General features: G+C 37.6%; 1 protein-coding gene across 1 annotated transcript; it reads right to left on the reverse strand.

Moving 5' to 3' along the window:
• Position 1: 1 nt before the first annotated feature.
• Positions 2-25325, reverse strand: LOC107698882 (gastrula zinc finger protein XlCGF57.1-like; the record flags this gene model as incomplete). The annotated part of the gene is made up of 2 exons (XM_016500019.1): positions 25114-25325; positions 2-207 (listed from the first exon to the last, which is right to left on the reverse strand). Coding segments are annotated over exons 1-2 (261 nt in total), but the record flags the coding sequence as incomplete, so codon positions are not given.

Here is a 25325-nt window from a genome sequence, read left to right on the forward strand (position 1 = left end):
TCTTTCCACACTGAGAGCAGGTGTAAGGCTTCTCTCCAGTGTGAACTCTCATGTGCATCTTAAGGCTTCCTTTATAAGTGAAACTGTTTCCACACTGTTGGCAGGTGAAAAGGCTGTGGATGTCAAGGTTTCCATTTTGATTCTCATACTGATCTTTCTCTTCAGTTTCATTCAGTACTTCCCTCTCCTCTTTCAGTGCCATCAGGTCTAAGGTGAAAAAACAAGCCAAAAAAAGTTAACCCCAGTTTAATGGCATAAAGCAATCAACATCAAAACACGTAGATATGTAATACATGTATGCTAGATCCTACACCAGGGTGTCCAAACCTGATCCTGGTCAGCCGGTGTTCTACAGAGTTTAAGCTGGCCATTATACAATTAATTTAAAAAAATAGATAGTCTAATGACTGAGTTTAGGAAATCTAGATATAGACTGATCTCAATATACCATTATTATGTCTCCTAGGGGATAAAATGCAACAAATTTAGAGAGAGAGGAAAAAAAAGAAAAGGGAACAAGAGACTTTCAACCAGTATAACAAAAAATGATTCTGAAGAAAAGCACATATTGCTCCTTTAAGTCTTCATATGTGTTTGTCCTTTGGACAAGTAAATAAATCATTCATTTGTCATTTGTTCAATTTGTTGTAACGTGATTGGGCAAGTCAACACTACAAAAGACGCTTGTCAAATATCTGCTCAGATGGTAAAGTGTCTACCGGGCTCCTTTTGACGCGATCGAACTGGGTTCGGATCCGCCTTTTGCCGAACTTTTTTCCTCCCTTTTCAAATATCATATCACATCGGAAAGGCATTTACTTTCAATAAAAAATAAGGAAATAATCAAAAATTTGAAAATAAAGTATCGGGTAGGTTTAGGGTAGGTGTAGTGAGGGCTTTATTGTCTCAATAAGGTGGTATCCACTTAATAATTTGAATTAAAATTATAATTTACACTCAATATGTTATTACAGCATACTGTTTTTAATGTACAATACTGAGGTGCAGATAATTGCCACTATTTGCAATAAGTAATACAAATAGCAGAAAATCCTAGCTATTTGCACTTAGTGTAAATAGCATATTGCTAAAAATACTGCTATTTGCACTTGGTGTAAATAGAATCCATCGCTGTAAATAGCATCTGTCGCTAAGAAAATATGCTATTTTCACCTAATGTAAACAGCGATAGAGGCTATTTAAACTAAGTGTAAATAGCAATTAGATGCTATTTAAACTTAGTGCAAATAGCCGCTGCTGAATATATGTATTCTAAATTCATTTAGAATACAAAGACACTATAGTGCTTTTACCAGTCAAAAAAATTAGGATCAATGAAATCCACTATAAAAAAAACACAGAAACTGTAATTTAGATGCATTTATGCAGACTGTTTAATGAAGCACTGTGGTAGTAGCATGAATATATTCACCTAGCAAAATTACTGCATAAATAATGTTGTGAGATAAACGTTTTATAAATGGTAAAATATTTTGATGAATATACAAACATGAAATATTTTTAAAACTGCAATGATACTTTTACACATGAAATTAAACTGCCAGTAGGTGTTGGCAAGTGACAAAGGGAGTCACTGAATCATTAATTCAACGATTTATTCAAATGTCTGATTAATTCAAGAATTAAGCAAATTACGCTCCTTATGTATGGGTCACTGAATCACTAACTCGCAGGATTTATACAAAAATCTTGAATCAATCAGTAACAAAACACGGTTGTGTGTTGTTCATAGATGAGCAACTACTCTTCTGTGATCTTTCTTTGAAACTATTTTCATCGGTCAATGTAATCTCTAAAATGCAAGTCACTGTATGTTAACTGCTTGTTCATTAAACTGGTGTATAAAATCAGTCATTTGAAATCATGCAGATATTTAGGAAAACAGCATTCTTGGTTATGTGTTGTTGCTAATTATCATATGCTATAAATATAAAAAAAACTCAACATTTTACATTTTTACCTCAGTATATTTCTTCTGTGAGTTTCTTTGTGTGTGCCGTTTTGATTTCTCCATGACAGTCTCTCTCACACACAGTAAGGCTGCACAAGCTTCATCTGGCACGACCATGCTACTGACAATACATTATCCATTATCAGTCACCATTTACACTGAATGTAATAAAATTTGAATCATTCTCACCAAAGTTTTGGTGCCTCCTTAGTTATTTTTTGTTAATGAACAAATATGATTTATTAAGAAAAACTAAAGTACTTATGTAATTCGGGAATATACACATGAAATCAAGATTTCAGCTTTAAAAATAAATAAAAATCAAACATTTTAGAAAAGAACAAAACATCATGGTAGTTCAAACCAATGAGTATTAAGTTGCCACCAGAAAGTCATTTCCCATTCTAACTTTTAGGCCTGGTCCACACTAATTTGTTTTTGTTTGAAACCTTCCATCCACACTGGATGGACAACAGAGACAACATTTTTGTCAAGGAAAACTGAGCTTTTTGAAAACACTCTCCAAAGCGGATAAATTTGAAAACTGTGTTTTTGCATTGTAGTGTGGACTGTGGAAACGGTGGTATTTGAAAACGATGACACATTTTTAACAACTGTCCTAGGCAATTTTAAGGTCTTAGTAAAAGTGGTTGACACACAACCACAGTCTCATTTGTACAAATATAATTTGCATGAACCACGTCAGTCTGGATTTCGTCCTCTCCACAGTACAGAGACTGCACTTCTAAGAGTAGTGAACGACCTTCTCCTTGCTTCTGATACTGGTGTCATCAGTCTTCTAGTACTCTTGGACCTGAGCACAGCTTTTGATACTGTTTGCCATTCTATACTCCAGTCTCGTTTGTCTGCGGCTGGCATTACAGGAACTGTCCTGCAGTGGCTAAGCTCATATCTCTCAGACAGGCAACAGTTTATTAGCATTGATAAACACAAGTCTCGTTCTGTCACTTCTTCCCGTGGAGTGCCTCAAGGATCTGTTCTTGGTTCACTTCTGTTCTTCCTATGCTTCCTCTGGGTCAGGTCATCAAGCGCCATTGTCTACATTTTTCCACAGTTATGCTGAGGACATGCAAATAATTTTTTTTGCACAGCCCAACACTGTTTTTCCTCCTACTTCTTTAACATCTTGCCTACATGATCTTAAAGCATGGATGGCTCAAAACTTCTTAAAAATTAATACTGAAAAAAACGGAGATTCTGTTAAGTGGCCCAAAATCCTTTGTCTCCTCTCATCTTGACTTTTCTGTTAATATCGACGGAGTTATAGTACATCCTTCCCCTACTGTACATAATCTTGGTGTACTATTTGATTCTGCACTATGCTTTGAACCCCATATCAACCAGCTGGTCAAGTCCTGTTTTTACCAACTTCGCTATATAGTCCGTTTACGACAAATTTCTAAGATGCTGAAACTGTTATTCATGCTTTTATAACTTCATGCCTGGACTATTGTAACTCCTTGTTATATAGCCTACCTAACAAAGCCCTTAATCACTTACAGCTAATTCAAAATGCAGCTGCTCGTGCCCTTACATTTACCAAAAAATCAGCCCACATCTCTCCTGGCTTACAGCAATTATATTGGCTCCCTGTCATCTATCGTAGGGCTGGACAATAATTCAATATCAATATGTATCGCGATATAATTCTTTTCAATAACGGTGATATGATTTTTAAACACATTTCCGATATTTCGATATACATTACCAGTGTTTCCCATACATTAATTTATTTGTGGCGTTTGACTTCGTTGAATAAACATTAGCACTGCACGTTTCAAAATCAAAACGTGGCGCGGGTGTTTTATATGAACGAAACTTTTCTGAAGACAGTCGGTTCCCTTCAGAGATTCAATGACATTTTCATTTGATCTGATAAAGTAGCGTTCATGAGCGGAGCTGCTTTGATTACAGCCGTTACCGGAGAAACCGCAAGTTCTACCACTCTCAATGCACCTCCTGCTGGCAGACAATCAGTTTTTAAATTTTCAATAAGCCCGTCTCCAGCAACATGTTTTTGTTGATGCTCTTTTTTTTCTACAGCAACTCAGAGCACTTTTCATATTCTTTATCCTGGCTGAAGCACATTTGTTTCAATCTATAACAATAATTAGCCACCCTACATTACCAGTCAAATACAAATAAAAGGTCAACATTCATTTATTTGTGCTGGTTTTTTTTCTAAAGTATTATATGGTTTTATATTAGGTGTCATAGACTTGGCAAATTCATTTTTCATAAGTTTGTATGCACAGACATCTGTTGTGGGCGTTCTTGGCAGTTTTTACAAGGCTTTTTAAAATAGTGTTCATATCGATATCGGAATTATATCATATCAACCGAAATTAAGAAATATATCGTGATATAAATTTTGGCCATATCGTCCAGCCCTAATCTATCGTATTAATTTTAAGATACTCATCCTAGTTTTCAAAGCTTGTCATGGTTCTGCACCTTTGTACCTTTCTAAATTAATTCACCCTTATGTCCCTATGCATATTCTAAGATCGAGTTCTGGGAATTTGCTTGCAGTACCCAAGTTCAGACTTTCTAGTGTGGGTGGCAGGGCTTTCAGCATTTCATCTCCTAAGCTCTGGAACAAAGTTCCTCAAACCCGTTGTGCTATCTTTTCACTTCAGACCTTTAAAACGGAACTCACTTATTTACAATATGTTTTATTAATTGACTGTCATTTTTCAATTCCATGCTTGCTTGTATTAACTATCAGGTACATAAGATGATCTCTGTCTGCTTTATTTGATAGATAACAAACACAAATACAGTCACATGATCAATCAACTTTATGTAAAGCGTCATTGGGTTTTGAAAGGCGCTATATAAATGAAACATTATTATTATGTGACACATATACCAATAGAAATCTGTTTATTCTTCATATTCACATTCTTCATAAACATCATTCATTTCTGTAGAGCTGGACATTTTGAGTTCAGCTTTGAGAATGAAAACCAACCTGTTTGTTCCTCATTATCTTCTTGTTTGACTCTGAATGTTTCTTCAATCTTCAGGTCTTCACTCTCCTCTTTAATAAACTCCATCTTTGTTTGTTCCTCAGTATCTTCTTGTTTGACTCTGAATGCTTCTTCAATCTTCATGTCTTCACTCTCCTCTTTAATAAACTCCATCTTTGTTTGTTCCTCAGTATCTCCTTGTTTGACTCTGAATGCTTCTTCAATCTTCATGTCTTCACTCTCCTCTTTAATAAACTCCATCTTTATATATGCGTCACGTGGATCTCAGCTTCTTAAGCAGGAGTTTTTCTGTGCATGTGGACACTTTGTCCTGTTTAAGAAGAAGATTAACAGAAAGTAAATTATTCTCTAAAATAAATGTAAACTAAATCTCTGGTGCGTCTCAATCAGATCCCTAGTTCAGTAGTCAGTACACTGGTGAGGGAGTCCACCAGAGTGATTAGGGATGTAACGATTAAACGCGAGCCGGTTGAAAATCGATTCAAATTTGTGACGATTCAAATCGGTTGAGATGCTAAACAAATCGCGATTCATTTAGGTGTAGCAGTTTATATGAATGTATGTCTGAAAAGGACACATTTAATTTATAATTTCTTGAATCTCATTTTGTAAAAAAAAAAAAATATATAATCGTGAGTCGAATCGTGAGTGAATCGTTACATCCCTAAGAGTGATAGTTAATGGACTTAAATGACCTGATTAACATATATAGTTAGTAGGTATTTATGATTTATATTTGGTATTCTTTTTTTTTTATACATAATATTAGATTCCACTTTCATGAAACCATTTGCAGCTGGTTTGTAAAAGTTGTCATTACACAGTTTGTGTTTGTGGTAACACTTTACAGTACGGTGCAGGCATGTGATCAGCTAGAGAAAATCTGACCACGCACACAAGCCACGCCCCCAGCACTTATTATTGAAAATATATATTTTAGCACATTAAAAGATATATCTTATATTGTAATAATACATACTATTGTCCTGTAATAAAATAAAATAAAAAGCAGCATTTAATACTCGTGATAATAATATAATATAATATATTATAATAAAGTACTATAATATATTATAGTAAAGTATATAGAATTTATATTATTATTAAAGTACCTGCCAAAAGTTTGGAAACATTCTAATTTTTTTTACATAAATATCTTCTGCTCACCAAGGCTGAATTTATTTGATCAAAATAAAGTAAAAAAAAACAACAACAACAACAACAACAACAAAAAACAGCAATATTGTGAAATATTACAAATAAAAAAAAATGTATTCAAATTTTAATATATTATAAAATGTAACGTTATTCCTGTGATGCATAGCAGAATTTTCTTCATAATTACTCCAGTGTTCAGTGTCACATGCTCTTTTAGAAATCATTACAATTTATTTGACTCTCAAGAAACATTTCTGATTATTATCAATGTTGAAAAGATACTCTATTTTTTAGGATTTTTTTGATAAATATAAAGTTGAATGAACAGCATTTATTTGCATTTATCAAATATATTAATTAAATTTGTGAATGCATTTATTAAATAGAAATCATTTTGTAATGTCTTCACTCACTTTTTATCACTTTCATGCATGATGAATAAAATTATTCATTTCTCATTATATAGAAATATCTTACATTTTATACAAATGTTTGAGTGGCATCAGTTTCCACAAAAATATTAAGCAGCAAAAATGTTTTTTAACATTGATAATAATGAGAAATGTTTCTTGAGCAGCAAATCAGCATATTAGAATGATTTCTGAAGGATCATGTGACTCTGAAGCTTCTCTTTGTAAACAACAACAGATTTATAAACGTTTCTAATGACGAATGTTGCATTCCCAAATGCAGACTTAAACCAAGCGCAGCTAGCACTAACAGTGAATCGAAACTAAACACAGTACTGTAACAGCAGACTTGTAGCGCGTCAGACTACAGCCTATTATATATTTACATCACAACCGTTGTACATTTTATGACAGCACTAGCAATCTCAAATTCTCACCGCCATTCATAAAAAGGCACCGGATCAAGTAAAGCCCAAAGTATACTTCACTTTTTACGCGTACGCGAGGAACAGCATACAGTGCGCGTGACGCGAATTGCGTCATCAGAACAGTACGCGCACCACCTGATTTTTGTAACCGTGCGTACCTTGTACGCTCAGGTCGCAAATGTGCACTTAAGTAATTTTGCAGTAATCAGTTTTTCCACATGGTGGCAACACTGTCCCGGGCCACTGTTTAACAGTAGAAAATGAAACTAAAGAGATGGACAACGACAACAAAATAGCACAGACTGCAACAACAGACGCTCACACTGACAAGCGCTTGTGAGCGAGAGGATATGAGACAGCTCAGCTTTGGTTTAAAAGAGTTAAAAAATATTTATTATCAGTCATGACTTAATGGTTAAAAATAGAGCAGACACTGAACATGGATGAAGCTTTCTAGAGCGCATGTGTCGACCATCCGCGTATACTTTGAGAGGCTACGCGTTCGACTGTACGCATACGCTAGCGCACGCATACAAATATGAAGCGCACGCATACAAATACGAAGTATACTTAAGGCCTTAACACGTTTCAGCGCTGATTCTACTCGCGTTTGGTGCTTTGAATAATTTGAACGCTTTGAACTGTCCTGCAGATGGCGCCGCAAGCTCGCGCAGCGCTCTCAGGACCATTCTGTCCATGATGTTTTAGAAAACAAATCTTTTCGCAGTTTATTTAGGTAATAGCTTAAGGCCATTTGCGCGATTTCAATCATCATGCAGTAACCATGCAGTGCTATTCTCGCTCTGTCTGCACAGTGTACGTGAACGCGCTGATGACGTATCCTGTCTGCGAGAACCGGGTGCGCAATATTGTAGAAACTTAATTTGCTGTAAAGTTGCTTTGCAATGATTTGTATCATGAAAAGCGCTATACAAATAAACTTGAATTGAATATTTGACAGGCAGGTAGGAAAGTCAAGTCGTTCCGAGCGTTTTGATTGGACGAACATTTCTTGGTCCTACGCCTTCCACAGAATATATAAATACATTTAGACCACTTAGCCTAATGATTGCTATCGGGATGTGAAGAGACTTTTAACCAGCATAATGAAAAATGTTTCTGAAGACAATCACCTATTGCACCTTTAAGCATGAGTTAGGCCTAATGCATATTTGTGCACCCGTATTGTAAAGTGTTACCGATGTTGTGCTGAAGTCTGTTCCTCCAATGTTTCCCCTTAGTTTAGCGTCCCCGCTACGCAAACAGCCCCGCACACTGTTTCCGCTTATTTTTTTTTATAATCTTATAATATTTACTATATATTTAGGTATTGATCACAGAATCGATTTTAAGGTTTGGAAGGCTTTGCTGACTGTGTTGTACATGTATGAAATATGAATTCAAATAAATGTACAACGTAATTCCACCTCTAACAAGTATATTTTTCTTGTGTGTGCTTCTCAGTCTCAGTTTAAAATAGTTTATTGGCATTACACACACACACACAGACAGATCAAAAATCACTTAAATGATAATCAAATTTACAAATTCTAATTTTTAGTTGTATCTGGATATTGATGAATTCAAATAAATGTACAACGTAATTCTACCTATAACAAGTAGGCTATATTTTTGTTGTCGTGTGCTTCTCAGTCTCAGTTTAAAATAGTTTATTGGCATGATTTATACACACACACATATACATATATATATATATATATATATATATATATACACACACACACACACAGAGTAATTGTAATATATAATACAATAATATATACATATTTTATGCTGTGCTTTTGGGGATATGTGGTACTTTACCTATTTACTGCAAAATTACTCTGAAGTGAACTTGCATAAATTACTCCGTGTTTGTTATCTTTTATCGTCTGCGCGCGCTTATTCGAATCACTGAATCATTTTACGAATGATTCGGTTCAGATGATTCGGATTCTCAGTTTCTCTCATCACTTCTTTCTCGAACTTGAACGATGTACTTATTCACGATACAAGGGAGCGAAATGAGATGCACCTTTTCTGTTATTAATAAGAGTTATTAATTTTTTTTACGTACCTTGTAAAACAGTGTAAATGTTACAACAGTTTGAACTGATTTAAAAACGTAAAAACCACAAACCTTTCTTCAGGCGAATCGCAACAGATGCAGGAGCGCGGCGCATCTTTATGACGTCACAACACCAGACCAAAATAAAAGTCCCGTTTACACAATAAGGTCTATTATATGCGTATGATAACGCATTCCCACAATTAGCATATATATATATATTGATTTACGATGCTAATATCCTTTATTTAGTTATTCATTTATTCTTTAATTCATTCCCCTTTTTTGGAAAGTCATTGAAACACTTTCATCTTTCAATTTATTTATTTTATTTTTTTGCTATTGGGTGAAATTAGAACACAAAAATATATTTGTTGCAGTTTCTATTCATTACTACGGAGGTTTTAGACAACTATGATGACTTTCACTTCCGAGAGCCCTGGAAATGTGGGGAAAAAATGTGGTTTAAAAAAATAAATCAACGTGAATGTCTGCATGAATTTTGTCAGCCACCTGCAGAGTTAAAGGATTAGGACATCCTAAATACATTTTTATCTTTGCCTAAAGCAGTGTTTCTCAACCCTGGTCCTGGGTGCCCCCCAGCACTGCACATTTTGTGTCTCCCTAATCAAACAAACACAGATGACTCCATGGTTTTGCACACTATCAAGGTTATTGCGATATGCCAAAAATCATTCACATACGTCTGCCTGTTCCCCACTCCACAGGCCTGAATATTGAGAATTAATATAATGTACATGAAAACTGAAACAACCTTGCAGAAACTCCTTTTAGCCGAGGAGCACAGGCTTGAAGAAGACAGACGTTTAGATCATCTGGGACAGTGATCTTGTTCGGCTTCAATTTAGAAAGTCTTGCAGAAACAGTATCCTCATTAATACCTATTGGTGTTTCTTGGTGTCTCTTCACATTCCTTCACACCATCCACAGTATCAAATCTGCAGAAAACATTCTAATTATTAATAAAAGTCTGTAGACAAGAAGCAGATGTAGACAAGAATGACTCCTAAGCGATTGAGGTGTTCTGTTGTTGGATGTAATAATGAACATAGAAGCCGTCATTTACTCCCGACATCTGAGCCGCTGAAGACGCAGTGGATTACATTAGTCTGTAGACAAGAAGCAGATGTAGACAAGAATGACTCCTAAGCGATTGAGGTGTTCTGTTGTTGGATGTAATAATGAACATAGCAGCCGTCATTTATTCCCGACATCTGAGCCGCTGAAGATGCAGTGGATTACTTTTGTTTTTGAAGGGAACAAATCATGGACACTTTCACCCTCCGCTTGATTCCGTTTGTGAAATCGTAATCTCTCTGCGATTACAATGGGCTTGGGGGTAAAATGTGCTTGTAATATATTCACAATCTCCTCGTACCCCATAGCCCTGGGCTTAAAAGGCGCAATAAGACTGCGTAAGAATCCGTAAAGGTTTTTTATAAAAAGCAGCGAAGGCCTCCAAAATTTCTGTAGGCTTACAAAAAAAAGTTTATCAGCAGAGTTGGTCTTAAGTTTCTGCACAATGCTTAAACCATTTTTTTCCTTAACTGAGAGGCTAACAAACGGTTAAGTTTTTGCTTTAAGATCTAGATTGCTCTCTATCCAAGTAAATTATCTAATTCCCTTGTAGTCTCATTGAGCTGTTAAATTACATTAAATTAAAATGATCTGTTGTTGGGTTTTGTTTATGCTTTTTCCAGTTTTATTTTTTCCAAGTTCATTTTGTTGTTCTGTCTTTTTTATTTTATTTTTTTACATATTTACATATATGATTTTCAATATAAACTTCTTAAAATAAACCAAAACAGAGGAAAGGCAAAAGAGTAATCCACAAAACAGGCAATGGTCAGGGCAGGCATCAAGAAACTAGGTAAACAGTCCAAGAATCAAAATGCAGGCAATGAAACTAGAAAAAACATGGAAACTAGGAGGGCTAAGAATACTTCAATACTCAGCAAAGTGTGCTTGAAAGTGTCAGACTTAAATAATCCTCCTGATAAGGAACGGGAATAGTCTGAGATTAGTTCCTAGGCCAGGGCGGAGCCGACAGAGCAGGGAGCCAGGTCAGAGCTGAAGACCATCTCAGCAGAGCAGACAGGTCCGAAGATCCCCACGGTGAAGCAGACGACCACCAGGGTGAAGCTGATGATGCAGGAGACCATGGCGGATCAGGCATAACTGGAACAGAGAGCACAGATACGCCTTTTCCACCAGCATGAACTGGGTGCTAGTTTAGAGCCAGTGCTATTGCCGGTTCGGAGTTGGTTCGACTGGCGAGCCCTGATATTCATGGCTTTGCGAACCTACATCGGCATCCAAACACAGTGAATCCAACGTGTTCATGTTTAGCTGCTATTTCAAAAATGGCGGTCAAAAGTTTCTGTTCGACTTGTTGGTCACGATAACCCCGCCTCCAGCCCCTGACACAAGTGGTTCTAGACCAGCAATGTTTTGGTGGTACTTACGAACCACTTTTTCTGGTTCGGAGCTGGTGCTTTGGGTGTCGAAAGACAAAGAACCGATTTGAAACTTGGCTCTGGTTCCGAACCAGCACTCAAACTGCCTTGGTGGAAAAGGGGTAAGAGAGGTTAACAACAGCCTCTGCGGCCGTGACAGGGCAAGCAGAGAGTTCACAGATGGCCTCTGTGGTCGTTGCAGGACATACAGAGAGTTCAGAAGTGGGCACCACTGCCATGAGAGGAGCAAAATTGGATGCAACTGACTCGGGAGGTTTTGCAGTGGAAGCTGCCACCTCTGGAGCCGGAGTGGGCGCAGGATCAGACTCATAGACTGGAACAGGCTCTGGAGAGAACTCATGGACTGGAGTGAGCTCTGAAGGACTAGAGTAGATTCTAGAGTGAAATCGTAGACTGGAACAGGCTCTAGACCAGACTCATAGACTGGAGCGGACTCTGGAGCTGAACCATGGGCTGGAGTGGACTCTGGAGGAGTTAGAAGAGCAGTGTGTAGCCCAAAAACACAGAATGGCGACTGCCTTTACAGGGAGCACTGAGGATAGGGGTCCAGTCTGCCTGCTGCTCTGACTGAAACCAGCGGTGGGACCGCCAAACTGGAAACCAGCCTCAAACGCATTTGGAATGCCTGGGTGTCTTCAAATGCAACGTTCACAATGACTGGGAACACTGAAGTGGCATCTGAGATGGCTTAAGACTGTGGATTGACATCCATAACAAATGGAGTCTCTGGCGTGGCGGCCATCTTGGGAAGAGACTCTGGGCTGGCAGCCATCTTGGGAAAAGACTCTGGGTTGGCGGCCATCTTGGGAAGAAACTCTGGAACTGCGGCCATCTTGGGATGAGACTTCATTTTCCAAATATAAGCAATAGGTTAACCAGAATGTTTTCTTCCAAGCGTGTCGTCATCAACGCTTTTGCAGCCAATTTTGAGCAACTACAGCGCCTGACCTCGGCGGCTGGTCTCGTGTTGCTCTCACGGTACTTCGATGGCACATGTGATCGTAAGGCGGCTGCAGCGCCGATCAAAGTTGGACAAATTTTCTAACCAGAATGCATTGCTTTTGTCAGGCGGAAGCCGGTCTTTGCAGCGTTGCATGAAGTCGAACAAGCCTAATATGTGTGTGTGTGTGTGTCTGTCCAATAGTCGCTATGTAAAGGAAAACCAATGAAAAAATTGTGGGTCTTCTATTAATGCCGAGTTCACACTGCACGATTTTAGCCCGATTTTTCACTCGTCGACAGGTTTTGCGAAATCGCCGACAAATGCCCGAAATCGGAGGCAAATCGGTGCTCGTTCACGCGAGTGACAATCACACAGTGTGAATTATCAGAGATGCGATCTGAGGGAATCGCCGACATATCGCCGACGCCCGCAAAATATTTGGCATGCTAAATATCTGGAGCTGTCGGCCATTCACAATCACGCAGTGTGCAATGATTTCTGACTGAAAACTACATCGCCTGCATAATCTGTTTTTCTTTTTCTCCTTGTAGCTGGAAATCAGCTCACAGACAATTTGCGGGTTATGTATATATTTTTGAATAATTCCAGACTTGCTCGAGAACTCCGGTCTGACGCACGCGGGTTCTCGCGTTATTTCCTTATCACTTCTCGCGTGTGTTTTGTTGTGAAACGTAGTTTGCGGACCAGACAGAGCTGTCGCCGATTCTTCCTATTGTAAAGTCATGCAGTGCGTAACCTGCTGTCGCCGATCCATCGTGCAGTGTGAACACAGCAGCGACTGAATGCTACTTCAGATAGTCGTGCAGTGTGAAAACCACGGTGACCCGACGACTTTGAAAATCGTGCAGTGTGAACTCGGCATAAGTGATAAAATGCAGTTGCAGATGTTGCAAAACGAGCATATCTCTCCAGTTTTAGAATCATTGCACTGGCTCCCTGTCAGGTTTCGGATTGATTTTAAAATTCTCATGCTGACCTACAAGGCTTTGCACCACATTATTTGTCTCAATTGTGGAAAATTTGACTCATTGATATCCATGAAATAAAAATTGTTTAGATCACCAGATATAAACACATCTTACAATTTCAGCAGTTTCACCACGAACCACAGACAAGTGATACCACCACCACCACAATTAACTGTCTGCTTTATTATAAAATGCTCACTGTGACCACTTCACTGAGATAAAACACATTCTTTGCAACCCGTTTAACAGACGCATCATTTTGTTAAGTTAGAATAGCTTGAACAGCAACAAATAATAACACTACAGTGAAATAACTAACTAGGAACAATCATCTAGCCCTCTAAACATGAAAATGTATTTCATCATACCGTTAGCTTACTCAGTAGAGCTGCGTTCTTCGTTGCGCAGAAAGTTTGTGTGTAAAAAGTGCCAATCAAAATGTGACTCTGTGAAATGGACTCTCTTTAATTAAGTTGTTTCTATAGTAGTCTAATATTGATTTGTAGCCTATTTATTCTGTTCCAGATTACTGAACAACCACCGTGAAGGAGATAGTCGTCACTGGTTTGTCAGATGTCGATGAGGAGCTGCTCTTCCTCACAAGTGACTAATTAATTTACTGGATCAGCTGAGCTTTTTCAAGAAACTACTGAGGAGCTCATCTCAGCTGTCTCTGAATTTAGAAGTAACCCACGAACGTCACAAAATTGTAGAATTCAGGCACTTGACTTCTAGTTACAATGAAATGCAATTTTAGTTTGGCGTGATGGAAATACTGAAGTTCTCCGTCTAAATAAGTTGATGTTTCCATTCTGTTGGTCTGAAAGGTCGAGCCTTATCTCATTCAAATGTATATCAAATAGCACAATTTTCAGTTTCTATTATTTGGCGTGCTAAGCAGAATTTAGGTATGTTGCACTTGAAGTGGTGCTGCGCAGACAGATCGGTGTTTGTATGACGTCAAAGTACTGAATCTCTCTTGCTGTACTTTGATGTCAAACCCTGATTGGTCTGTCCAGTGGAATATACCTATTGCCTTTGGCGTGCATATGATATGCAATTTGTTGGCATGCATATGATACACACTTTTTGAATATAATACGCATCTACTTCACACCACTAATCCTACCCATTGCGTATCTCAGTAGTTCCCAACCACATTCCTGGTAATATTAAGTAAATGATGACAATTTTCATTTTTTGGTGAACTATCCTTTCATCAGATTATTTTATTTGAAACAAAGGTTTCTGAGCTAACCGGAGTTTAAATGTGGGCCATGTTCTTTGAAGTTATATAGTTCTCCACTGCAGTCTTTAAGGTGTGAGGTGTATTCAGATAGCGTTGAGCATGAAGTCCTTCAAAGTTTGCCTGAAGCTGTTCATCACCACATGTACCAAGTTTTACGTAAAATACATACAAATTCTCATGAGATCACATTGCACATATACATTTATATATACATACAGAAAACATACTTAAACCGCATAAAAAGAACTAAAAGTACCAGTAATTATCCAGTTATGCAAAAGCTGCATTAATACACCTTATTAGACATTATATACTCACACCTCACAGAGAATACATCATCTTCTTTGCTATTGTCATCACATACTGAACTGCTTGAGTTTGACTGGGACTATGAGTCTCCAAATGTGGAGAACAGAATAATACAGCAACAACAGGGTCATGGGGAAAATCAGTCTTAAAGGGTTAGTTAACCCAAAAATGAAAATTAGGCTGTGTTTTACTCACCCCAGAGCCATCCTAGGTGTATATGACTTCCTTCTTTCAGACGAATCCAGTCGGAGTTATATTAAAAACTCTTTGATGTTTCAAGCTGTTTAATGCCACTCAGCAGGTGTTGCATGCATCAGTCCAAAAGAAGTTAAATAAAAAGCGCCCATCCATTAAAAAAAAAAAGTGTCTCACACGGCTCCGGGGCCTCCTGTAGCGAATCGATGCGTTTTTGTAAGAAAAATATTCCATTTTCAAAACGTAATAATCACTTTAATGTAGCTTGCGCTCACTGTTGTAAACAGAAGCAGCTCCTGGCAGATGACGTATGGAGGTCGGCTTTGCGCATGCTCCGCTCAGAAGTGATGAACGCGGAAACGCAGCAGAAAGATCAAAACAAAACAACGGTCACTAATTAGAAGTACAAAACGAGGATTTGTAAAGAAGAATGTCAGAGGATTTCGATATAAGCCAAGAGGGAGACTGGTTTTCCTTTGCTAAAGTAAGGAAACTTTGCTTCCTTTGCTCCTGTTAACAAGCGTTGGTTTTCACGAGACTCACCGGCGCATGCGCAGCGCTGACCTCATACGTCATCCTCCCGGAACTGCTTCCGTGTACAACAGTTGGCGCAAGCTAGAATAAAGTGATTATTACGTTTTGAATATGGATATTTTTCTTACAAAAACGCATCGATTCGCTACAGAAGGCCTTTGTTCACCCCCCCCGGAGCCGTGTGAGAAACTTTTTTTTATGGATGGGCGCTTTTTATTCAACTTCTTTTGGACTGATGCATGCAACACCCGCTGAGTGGCATTAAATAGCTTGAAAGATCAAAGACAATTTTTAATATACCTCCGACTGGATTCGTCTGAAAGAAGAAAGTCATATACACCTAGGATGGCTCTGGGGTGAGTGTAAAACAGGCTAATTTTCATCTTTGGGTGAACTAACCCTTTAAATACCCTTGAATAAAAACAAAACACTTCACACAAAAACTTATACATTTTTGGACAGAACCAAAATAAATGACCCAACGTTCTCTCGTTGGACTTACATTTTATACATCAAGGTAACACAGAGGGGTATATAGAATGTAACCTGGTGTGAGAATAATGCAATCTGTGCACAACTTTATATTGAATGAGCTGAAAGTTAGAGCTGATGGAACACGACCTAATGTCTAGAAGTGTCTTCTGAAATACCTATATCTAGGTCTTCCTCCCAGGACATCTTCAGATTTTGTGGGAGGAACCCCTGAGTCATTGAAATATTCAACAAATCTAGAAACAAGACCCTTCAATTTTACTTCAGAAGATGCCATATAAAGATAAAGATGTTCAGGGCAATTCTAAGTTTTAAATTGGTATATTACTTTTAACGTAATTCCATACCTGTAGATATCTGAAGAAATGAGAAAGAAATCGCTCCTTTTTCTAAACCTGGTCACTCTGAGGAAAACTGCAATGTCTTCCCAGAATGAGTTTGTAAATGATGATTCCGTTCATTTAGATACTTGAAACTCTTCTCGCAATGAAGGCACTTGTAAGGTCTCGCTCCTGTGTGAACTCTCATGTGAATCTTTAGGTTCCTTTTTACTGCGAAACTCTTTCCACACTGTTTGCAGGTGAAAGGTTTCTCTCCAGTGTGAGCTCTTACGTGTTTCTGAAGGTTTGCAGTGTTTTTTAAACTCTTTCCACAGTGATGGCACAAGAAAGGCTTTTCTCCGATGTGAATTTGAACATGATTCTTAAGGCGATTCGTGTCTGAGAAACTCCTTTCGCACTGATGACATTTAAAACCGTTTTCTTTTGAATGAGTGCTCATGTGATAATTAAGGCTTTCTTTATATCTCAAACTCTTTCCACACTGAGCACATATGAACGGTCTCTCTTCATTGTGAACTCTCATGTGAGTCCTAAAGTTTTCTTTACATATGAAACTCTTTCCACACAGTTTGCAGCTGAAAGGTCTCTCTCCAGTATGAATTCTCATGTGGGAATTAAGGAGTCTTTTCTGTTTAAAACTTTTTCCACACTGAACACATACGAATGGTTTCTCTCCAGTGTGAACTCTCATGTGAGACGTAACATCTCCATTTCGTTTGAAACTCTTCCCACACTGTTTGCAGGTGTAAGGTCTCTCTCCAGTGTGAGTTTTCATGTGGACATTAAGGGTTTTTTTATGCGTAAAATACATTCCACACTGATCACATATGAATGGTCTCTCTCCAGTGTGAATTCTCATGTGAGTCTTAAGGTTTCCTTTACGTGTGAAACTCTTCCCACACTCTTCGCAGGTGTAAGGTCTCTCTCCAGTGTGAATTCTCATATGGACATTAAGGTGATATTTATGTGCAAATCTCTTTCCGCACTGAGAGCATATGAACGATTTCTTTTCAATGTGAGTTTTCATGTGGACTTTAAGGCTTTCTTTTCGATTGAAAATTTCTCCACACTGTTGGCAGGTGAAAGAGCTCTCTCCAGCGTGAATTATTAAGTGGGAATTAATGTTTGTAGTTTGTGTTTTTTGAGCTTTTTTTGGTGAGGAAGTCTTTTCAGTCTGTGAGCAACCAATCGATTTTTCTTCAGTTTTGAAATCATGCCGTTTTTCATTTTGATCTCTCTCTTCCGTTTCATTCAGTTCTTGACTCTCCTCTTTCAGCGCCATCGGGTCTGAGGTGAGAAGAGACAAATACAAGTTTAATGGCACAAAGAGACAGACATTCAAACATTTCAACTTGTGCTGTCTATTGATTAAACACATTACCTAATTAATTGCATGTTTTCAATAATTAATTGCATATTAAAAAATATATAATTATATTGTTATAATTTCACATTGAATCTCCAAATTAATATAGAAACAACAAAAATTGTGTATTTAAAATATATTGTATAATGGCATCTTTTTACCAAGTAGCCTATTGTTAGTGAAGGCCATTGTCATTAATAAAGAGACCAGTAGCTGTTTTGTATCACATTTTCCCCTCAAATTTAGCCATTAATTATAGCAATTCAGCACTATTAAATATCACTGAAAGCCATGATTTTTAACATTTAAATAGTGAACATAAAAACATTCACAAAGTATAATTTGTTTATGTATAAACTATAAATTGAATATAGTGATCTTTATTCAAGCTACAAAAGTTAATCAGCGAGCAGAACAGAGCAGTGGGTGATTTCTCAGTCTTTCTCTCTTTCTTTTTTTTTTATTTACATCAATGACTCAAACTGCAGCAGGTTTCGCTTTAATGCTGCATTCCCAACGCGGTCTTTTTTTTATAAAACACATTTTTGACTGCGTTGATTGATGCTGAAGCATGAAATTTGCATGTATTTCACCATTTAAAACATAAAATTACTACATATTTACAGCTTAAAAAAAAAAAAAGTAAAATATTTATGATTCGATTATATTAAAGATATGTGTATCAATGCATTTTTATCATTTTATCGATAAATGATTTACATTTTTAGACCCCTTAACCTACCCCCAAACCTAAACATAGCCATTTTATGAATATTCTATATATAAAGATATAAAACATAATAGACGGAAATATGCATGGAAATGACTATTTTAGTAACCAATAAATCAGAGGTGCCCAACCCTGTTCCTGGAGATCTACCTTCCTGCAGAGTTGATCAAACAACCAACTAATTAGGATCTGAAGGAGCACTTGATAATTACAGACAGGTGTGTTTGATCAGAGATGGAACTGAACTCTGCATGAAGGTAGATCTCCAGAAACAGGGTTGGGCATGTCAAAGGGGCTGTTTACATACGGATAGCAATCCGATCGTGAAAAGACCAGGTGTAAATGCCCTCCGAAACGCATTCGAGACGGATATAAATCCGATCACTCAAACCACTTCAGGAGGTGGTCTGGGCCGCATTCCAGACGAAACTGGACAAGTGTAAATGCATCTGATTGTTGAAACCACATATGTAAATGTTACTCCTCCCAAAATGTTAAAATAATAAACGTGTGAGCGTGTTATAGGCTATATGACATTATAGTCAGATATGACTGCGCTAATGCAACATGCATCGCCGCAGACGAGTAGCTGAGTATCTCTTCAGCAAGCCGAATGAAACGAATTGAACTCTGCATGAAGGTAGATCTCCAGAAACAGGGTTGGGCATGTCAAAGGGGCTGTTTACATACGGATAGCAATCCGATCGTGAAAAGACCAGGTGTAAATGCCCTCCGAAACGCATTCGAGACGGATATAAATCCGATCACTCAAACCACTTCAGGAAGTGGTCTGGGCCGCATTCCAGACGAAACTCGACAAGTGTAAATGCATCTGGTTATTGAAACCACATATGTAAATTTTACTCCTCCCAAAATGATAAAATAATAAACGTGTGAGAGCGTGTTACAGGCTATATGACATTAGTCAGACTGCGCTAATGCAAGACGCATCGCTGCGGACGAGTAGCTGAGTATCTCTTCAGCAAGCCGACGCACGAACTGCCGAGAATTAAACTGAAAGTAAGACGCAGACAGTCAACACACAATCATCTTCATTAAAAGTAGTAAGACAAACTTATCTTTCCAGTGCTGATGCCACGCGCTCTCCTGTTGCGGGCTTTGATCTTGAAATGAGCTGATAATTAATAAAATGCAGCGCTTATCTTTTGATTTTGTTGACGTGAACTCCGTTAAATTTAAATATAGCGCGGGAATTGAAGATCGGATTTAAATCCATTTTGCGACGACACATTTATGTGGCCAAGTGCAAATGGAAACGTTTTAACAAATCAGATAGATATCCGATCAGCGAAAACGCATGAAATGACCAGGTGTAAACAGGCTCAAAAGCAGTACCAAAAGTAGTCCAAATGAAGATGCATTGCAGATGCAGTTCTCTCTGATTCCATACAAGTTTTGTGTGAGTTGCAGAGCAGAATTTAAATTGTCAATCGCAAATATTGTCCAGAATACGCAACTTTGGGCTTCTTTTTTTTTTGTTAAGTTGCGTTAAATAAATCCCATGCCACGGGTTGAGTTTTTTGGACTTATTTGAAAAGAAAAAAAAGAAGCAATTTTGTTTCTTTACATTTACGGTTTCCATTTACTCCAGTGCATTGACTGGCACTCTGCTCAAAGCTAACAGCCAAATCAGTGCAATAATATTGAGTACCGAAGATGTCAATTCTGCAATGCTCGTCGCCATTTTTGTGTCCGATGTGACAATGAACACAGCACATCTAAATGAGATTTAATGAATAATAATACAGTGCACAGCATAAATGAGTACACCCCTTCTGAATAAATATAAAAGATGTATTTTATGAATGATCACTAATATAATTCATATAATTAATGGAAAGATGGCAAAATTGAAACATATTAAACATATACTTAATAAAAACAACAAAATATATGCCAATATTTTCTGTAAGATAAATAAATTAGCCAACTTTGTTTAAATGAAGGATTGCAGAAATGAGTACACCCTAGATTTCATTCAAAGAATGTGTAATATTCTAGTACTTATTATGTCCTCCAGAACTTAAAGTATACTGCTCTGACACTTCTTGGCACTGAGTGTACAAGCTCATGACACATTTTCACATCTGTGCTCAGTGTGCTGTTTAACTCCTGGAGGACGACCTCCTTAAATGCTCTGATCTTTAATGGGGAGCTTTGCTCAGCTCGTCTCTACAGAATCCCCCACAGCTGCTCAAGAGCATTAAGATTGAGTGAAATACATGTTCACTGAAGGATTTTAACCTTGGGAGAATGAATATATTCATTGTCATGCTGAAAAAATGAATTCATACCAGCATTGATAAAGCACAACTCCCTCACACCTTCAGCACTCATACAGCCCTATATAAAAGCTTTACTACCACTGAACGTCACTGTGGGTACCAAGCACTTCTCTCTGTACTCCTTCTCTAGCAACACCAGAACATGTTGGATGCTTTTGGATCCGAAATGATTGACTTGCTCTCGAGACCAGAGTATGGATTCCCAGAAGTCTCTATTTTGTAAATATGGGCTCTGGAAGAGGTTAAATGAGTTTATTTTGCTTTGGCTACAGTAGGTAATTCTAGTGGTGACAACAACCATGCATGTCACTTCTGCAGGCTGTGTCATACTCTGTGAGATAAAGTGTCACTCTTTTCACAGCTTTTGCCGGCTCTGAGACACTTGCATGTTATTTCTCCAGCTTCTAAATCTTATTTTGATGAATAATTTTGGCATTCTTCTTTGGTAACTGATCAAGCAGACTTGTTGGAACATCACATCTCCAAAGAACCCTAACATGTCTTCTAAGTAAAGAGTAATTGCTGAATTTGTTAAGTTTTAGAGGGGGTGTACTCATTTATGCTGTGCACTGTATATTAAAATAATAAATTACCTTTTACTACCATTTTCCACACTGAGCCTTGGACTTGATTGTATTTTTAAGACCTTAACATGGGTACAGCAAGTGTAACTCTTAGCCCATTATAATGTAAGGTCCTGATTACTTCTACATTTAAAACTGACATCAGCTCGAAGCACTCTTGAGTCAATGATAGTGTAACAAGAAGAGCGCGCATGAACGTAATCGGCGCAATGAGCGTTGCTTACGCTTAGGGTAAAGCGTGCGTATGCTTTGGGATACTCTCCAAAATGGCGGAAGACAGAAACTCGGGGGGAGAAGAATTGTTGAATAAAGTCATTATTTTTGTTTTCTTTGCGCACAAAAAGTATACTTGTAGCTTCGCAAAACTGAAGTTGAGCCACTGATGTCACATGGACTGTTTTACCGATGTCCTTGCTACGTTTCTGGACCTGGGAACATTACAGTTACGTTGCTGTCTACGGAGGGTCAGACAGCTCTCAGATTCCATCAAAAATATCTTAATTTGTGTTCTGAAGATGAACAAAGGTCTTACGGGTTTGGAATGACATGAGGGTGAGTAATTAATAACAGAATTTTCATTTTGGAGTGAACTAACCCTTTAATAATGCTTTGTCTGGAAATGACTTTTATTTGGATTACGTTGTCAAAACGCACAAAACATGCAAGGGTGAGGGGGAGTTGATACTGTTTCCTATGCAATGACGTTAGCCAATCATAACAGTGGCAGATTCCTGAGAAGCCTTAAAGGGTTAGTTCACCCAAAAATTTGTCCATAAATTACTCACCCTCAAGTCATCATAGGTGTATATGACTTTCTTCTTTCAGACGAATCCAGTCGGAGTTATTTTAAAAGTTGTCTTTGATCTTTCACGCTGTTTAATGGCACTCAGCGGGTGTTGCATGCATCAGCCCGAAAGAAGTTAAATAAAAAAGGACCCATCCATAAAAAAAAACAAGTGTCTCACACGGCTCCGAGGGGTGAACAAAGGCCTTCTGTAGTGAATCGATGCGGTTTTGTAAGAAAAATATCCATATTCAAAACGTAATAATCACTTGAATCTAGTTTGCGTTCACGTGAATCGATGCATTTTTGTAAGAAAAATATCTATATTCAAAACGTAACAATCACTTTAATGTAGCTTGCGCTCACTGTTGTAAACGGAAGCAGATTCGGGGGGATGACGTATGAGGTCAGCGTTGCGCATGCGCCAGTGAGACTCGTGAAAACCAACGTTTGTTTACAGGATCAAAGAAAGCAAAGTTTCCTTACTTTAGCAAAGGAAAACCAGTCTCCTCTTGGCTTATATCGAAATCCTCCGATATTCTTCTTTACAAATCCTCGTTTTGTACTTCTAATTAGTGACCGTTGTTTTGTCTTGATCTTTCCCCTGCGCTTCAGCGTTCGTCACTTCTGAGCGGCGCATGCGCAAAGCCGACCTCCATACGTCATTCCCCGGAACTGCTTCCAGTGTACAACAGTGAGCACAAGCTACATTAAAGTGATTATTACGTTTTGAATATGGATATTTTTCTTACAAAAACGCATCGATTCGCTACAGGAGGCCTTTGTTCACCCCCCGGAGCCGTGTGAGACTATTTTTTTTTTATGGATGGGTGCTTTTTATTTAACTTCTTTTGGACTGATGCATGCAACATCCGCTGAGTGCCATGAAACAGCTTGAAAGATCAAAGACAATTTTTAATATAACTCCGACTGGATTCGTCTGAAAGAAGAAAGTCATATACAGTACATCTAGCATGACTTGAGGGTGAGTAATTTATGGGCTAATTTAAATTTTTGGGTGAGTAATTTATGGGCTAATTTAAATTTTTGGGTGAACTAACCTTTTAAAGGACACACCCCTTAAAAATAGCCTGTTTCTGAGAGAGGTTCAGAATGAGGGTTGAAAAAAATCATTATCCCACATATTTATTTGTTGGTTTGTTTTTTGTTGTTGTTTTGTGCAGAAACACTTTATTAACATTATAAGTAAACCTCAACGAACCTTTTAAAATAATAAAATTAAATTCTTTAATTTAAATTCTTCATTTTTTAAATTCGCTCTGCCTTTAAATGCTTTTTGCTCTGTGCTTTTTTTGTTTGCACACAGTTTAATGTTTTCAGCTACAAAACACGATGTAGCTTGATGTTTAATCTTCGATTAAAATTTTTTTTACTCAAATAAAATCTGTCTCAAACTTAATTTGAACAAATGAATATTCGTTTATGAGCTCAAATATTTAAATGTAATATTTGTGGAAAATGCCCATCTCTAGTATAGTCTCAGTGAGCTGTTTGAGGCTTTACGCATGCACAGTAAAGCAAATTTAACGTTTTCTGATATTTCAGTGTGCATAAGAAACTTTTGGAAAATGCTTTAAAAGCGCTAGTGTGGATGGAGAGCATTTTAAAATGAAAACACCATTTTCATGTGTATCTGGATTAATGTAGACGTAGCCTTAGTGTCCACTGGCTGTTTTATTTGCTCACCAAATCCCTTTAAATGAACAAATATAGACAGCATGCATTAGCCAAATGTAATCACTCACATTTCAAGGTTCGCTTTATGCAATTATTTTGTTAGATACTTTTGCGTAATTAAGTGCTAGAAATTAATGGTTTTAATTTTAGAAGCAGATTTTTTTTAGGCTAATGCCGTATTATTGTTACAACTTAAATGCATGTCATAATAACAAATGCACAATGTGAAAGCAGGATCTTCTCAGCCGCACTTGAAGGCAGTGTTATTATTTGTCTGGTTATGTGATCTCAACATGTCTGTCAACAAACCGCTTTAATTACTACTCATAAATTCTTCATAAATATCATTGAGTACGTTTACATGGACAACAACACGATTAAGCCAATACTCTGATTAAGAATCTACCATGTAAACAGAAATTTTTGATTACCTTAATCCGGCTAAAGTCATATTCGAGGTAAACAGAAATCGAATTAAGACATGTGGAGTATTCCTATTTTAGTCGCATTATGGAAGTGCAGTGTAGACATGCACACACCTTAATCACATTATTACCGTCTTGTAGGACTTTTCGCTGCATTTTGCGACAGGATACACACATGGCAGTGTTCAACCGTTTTACAGCAAACAAAAGAGCATGGCTTCAACACCACCATCGTCTGTATGCACGTACAAATAATTAACTGCACTTGAAGCTTTCATAAAATTAAAAATGAAACACCCAAAACTGTATATGGCATCATAACGAACACAAACTACATGTTTATACGTGAAATTCTGGAGGCGACGTCGGATGGCGTCGCTTGGTCACGTAATGACGTGCCATTAATCGATCATTGTACTATAAGATGTAAAACAGGAACATGAAAGGAATATTCTAAAAGCAACTCATGTAACCACCATAATTGTAATATTGGCTTATTTAGAATAAGGTTAATAATTAGATTACTGATGTCCATGTAAACGTAGTCAATCATTTCTGTACAGCTGAACATTTTAATAAGGATCAGATGAGTGAGTTCAGCTTTGAGAATGAAAACCAACCTGTTTGTTCCTCAGTATCTTCATGTTTGACTCTGAATGTTTCTTCAGTCTTCATTCTCTTCTTTAATAAACACCATCTCTGTTTGTGTCTCAACTCTGAATGCTTCTTCACTCTTCATGTCTTCACTCTCCTCTTTATTAAACTCCATCGTTGTTTGTTCCTCATTATCTTCATGTTTGACTCTGAATGTTTCTTCAATCTTCATGTCTTC

This window comes from Sinocyclocheilus anshuiensis, unplaced genomic scaffold, assembly GCF_001515605.1.
Source record: "Sinocyclocheilus anshuiensis isolate Anshui unplaced genomic scaffold, SAMN03320099.WGS_v1.1 scaffold1447, whole genome shotgun sequence".
Taxonomy (NCBI): Eukaryota; Metazoa; Chordata; class Actinopteri; order Cypriniformes; family Cyprinidae; genus Sinocyclocheilus; species Sinocyclocheilus anshuiensis.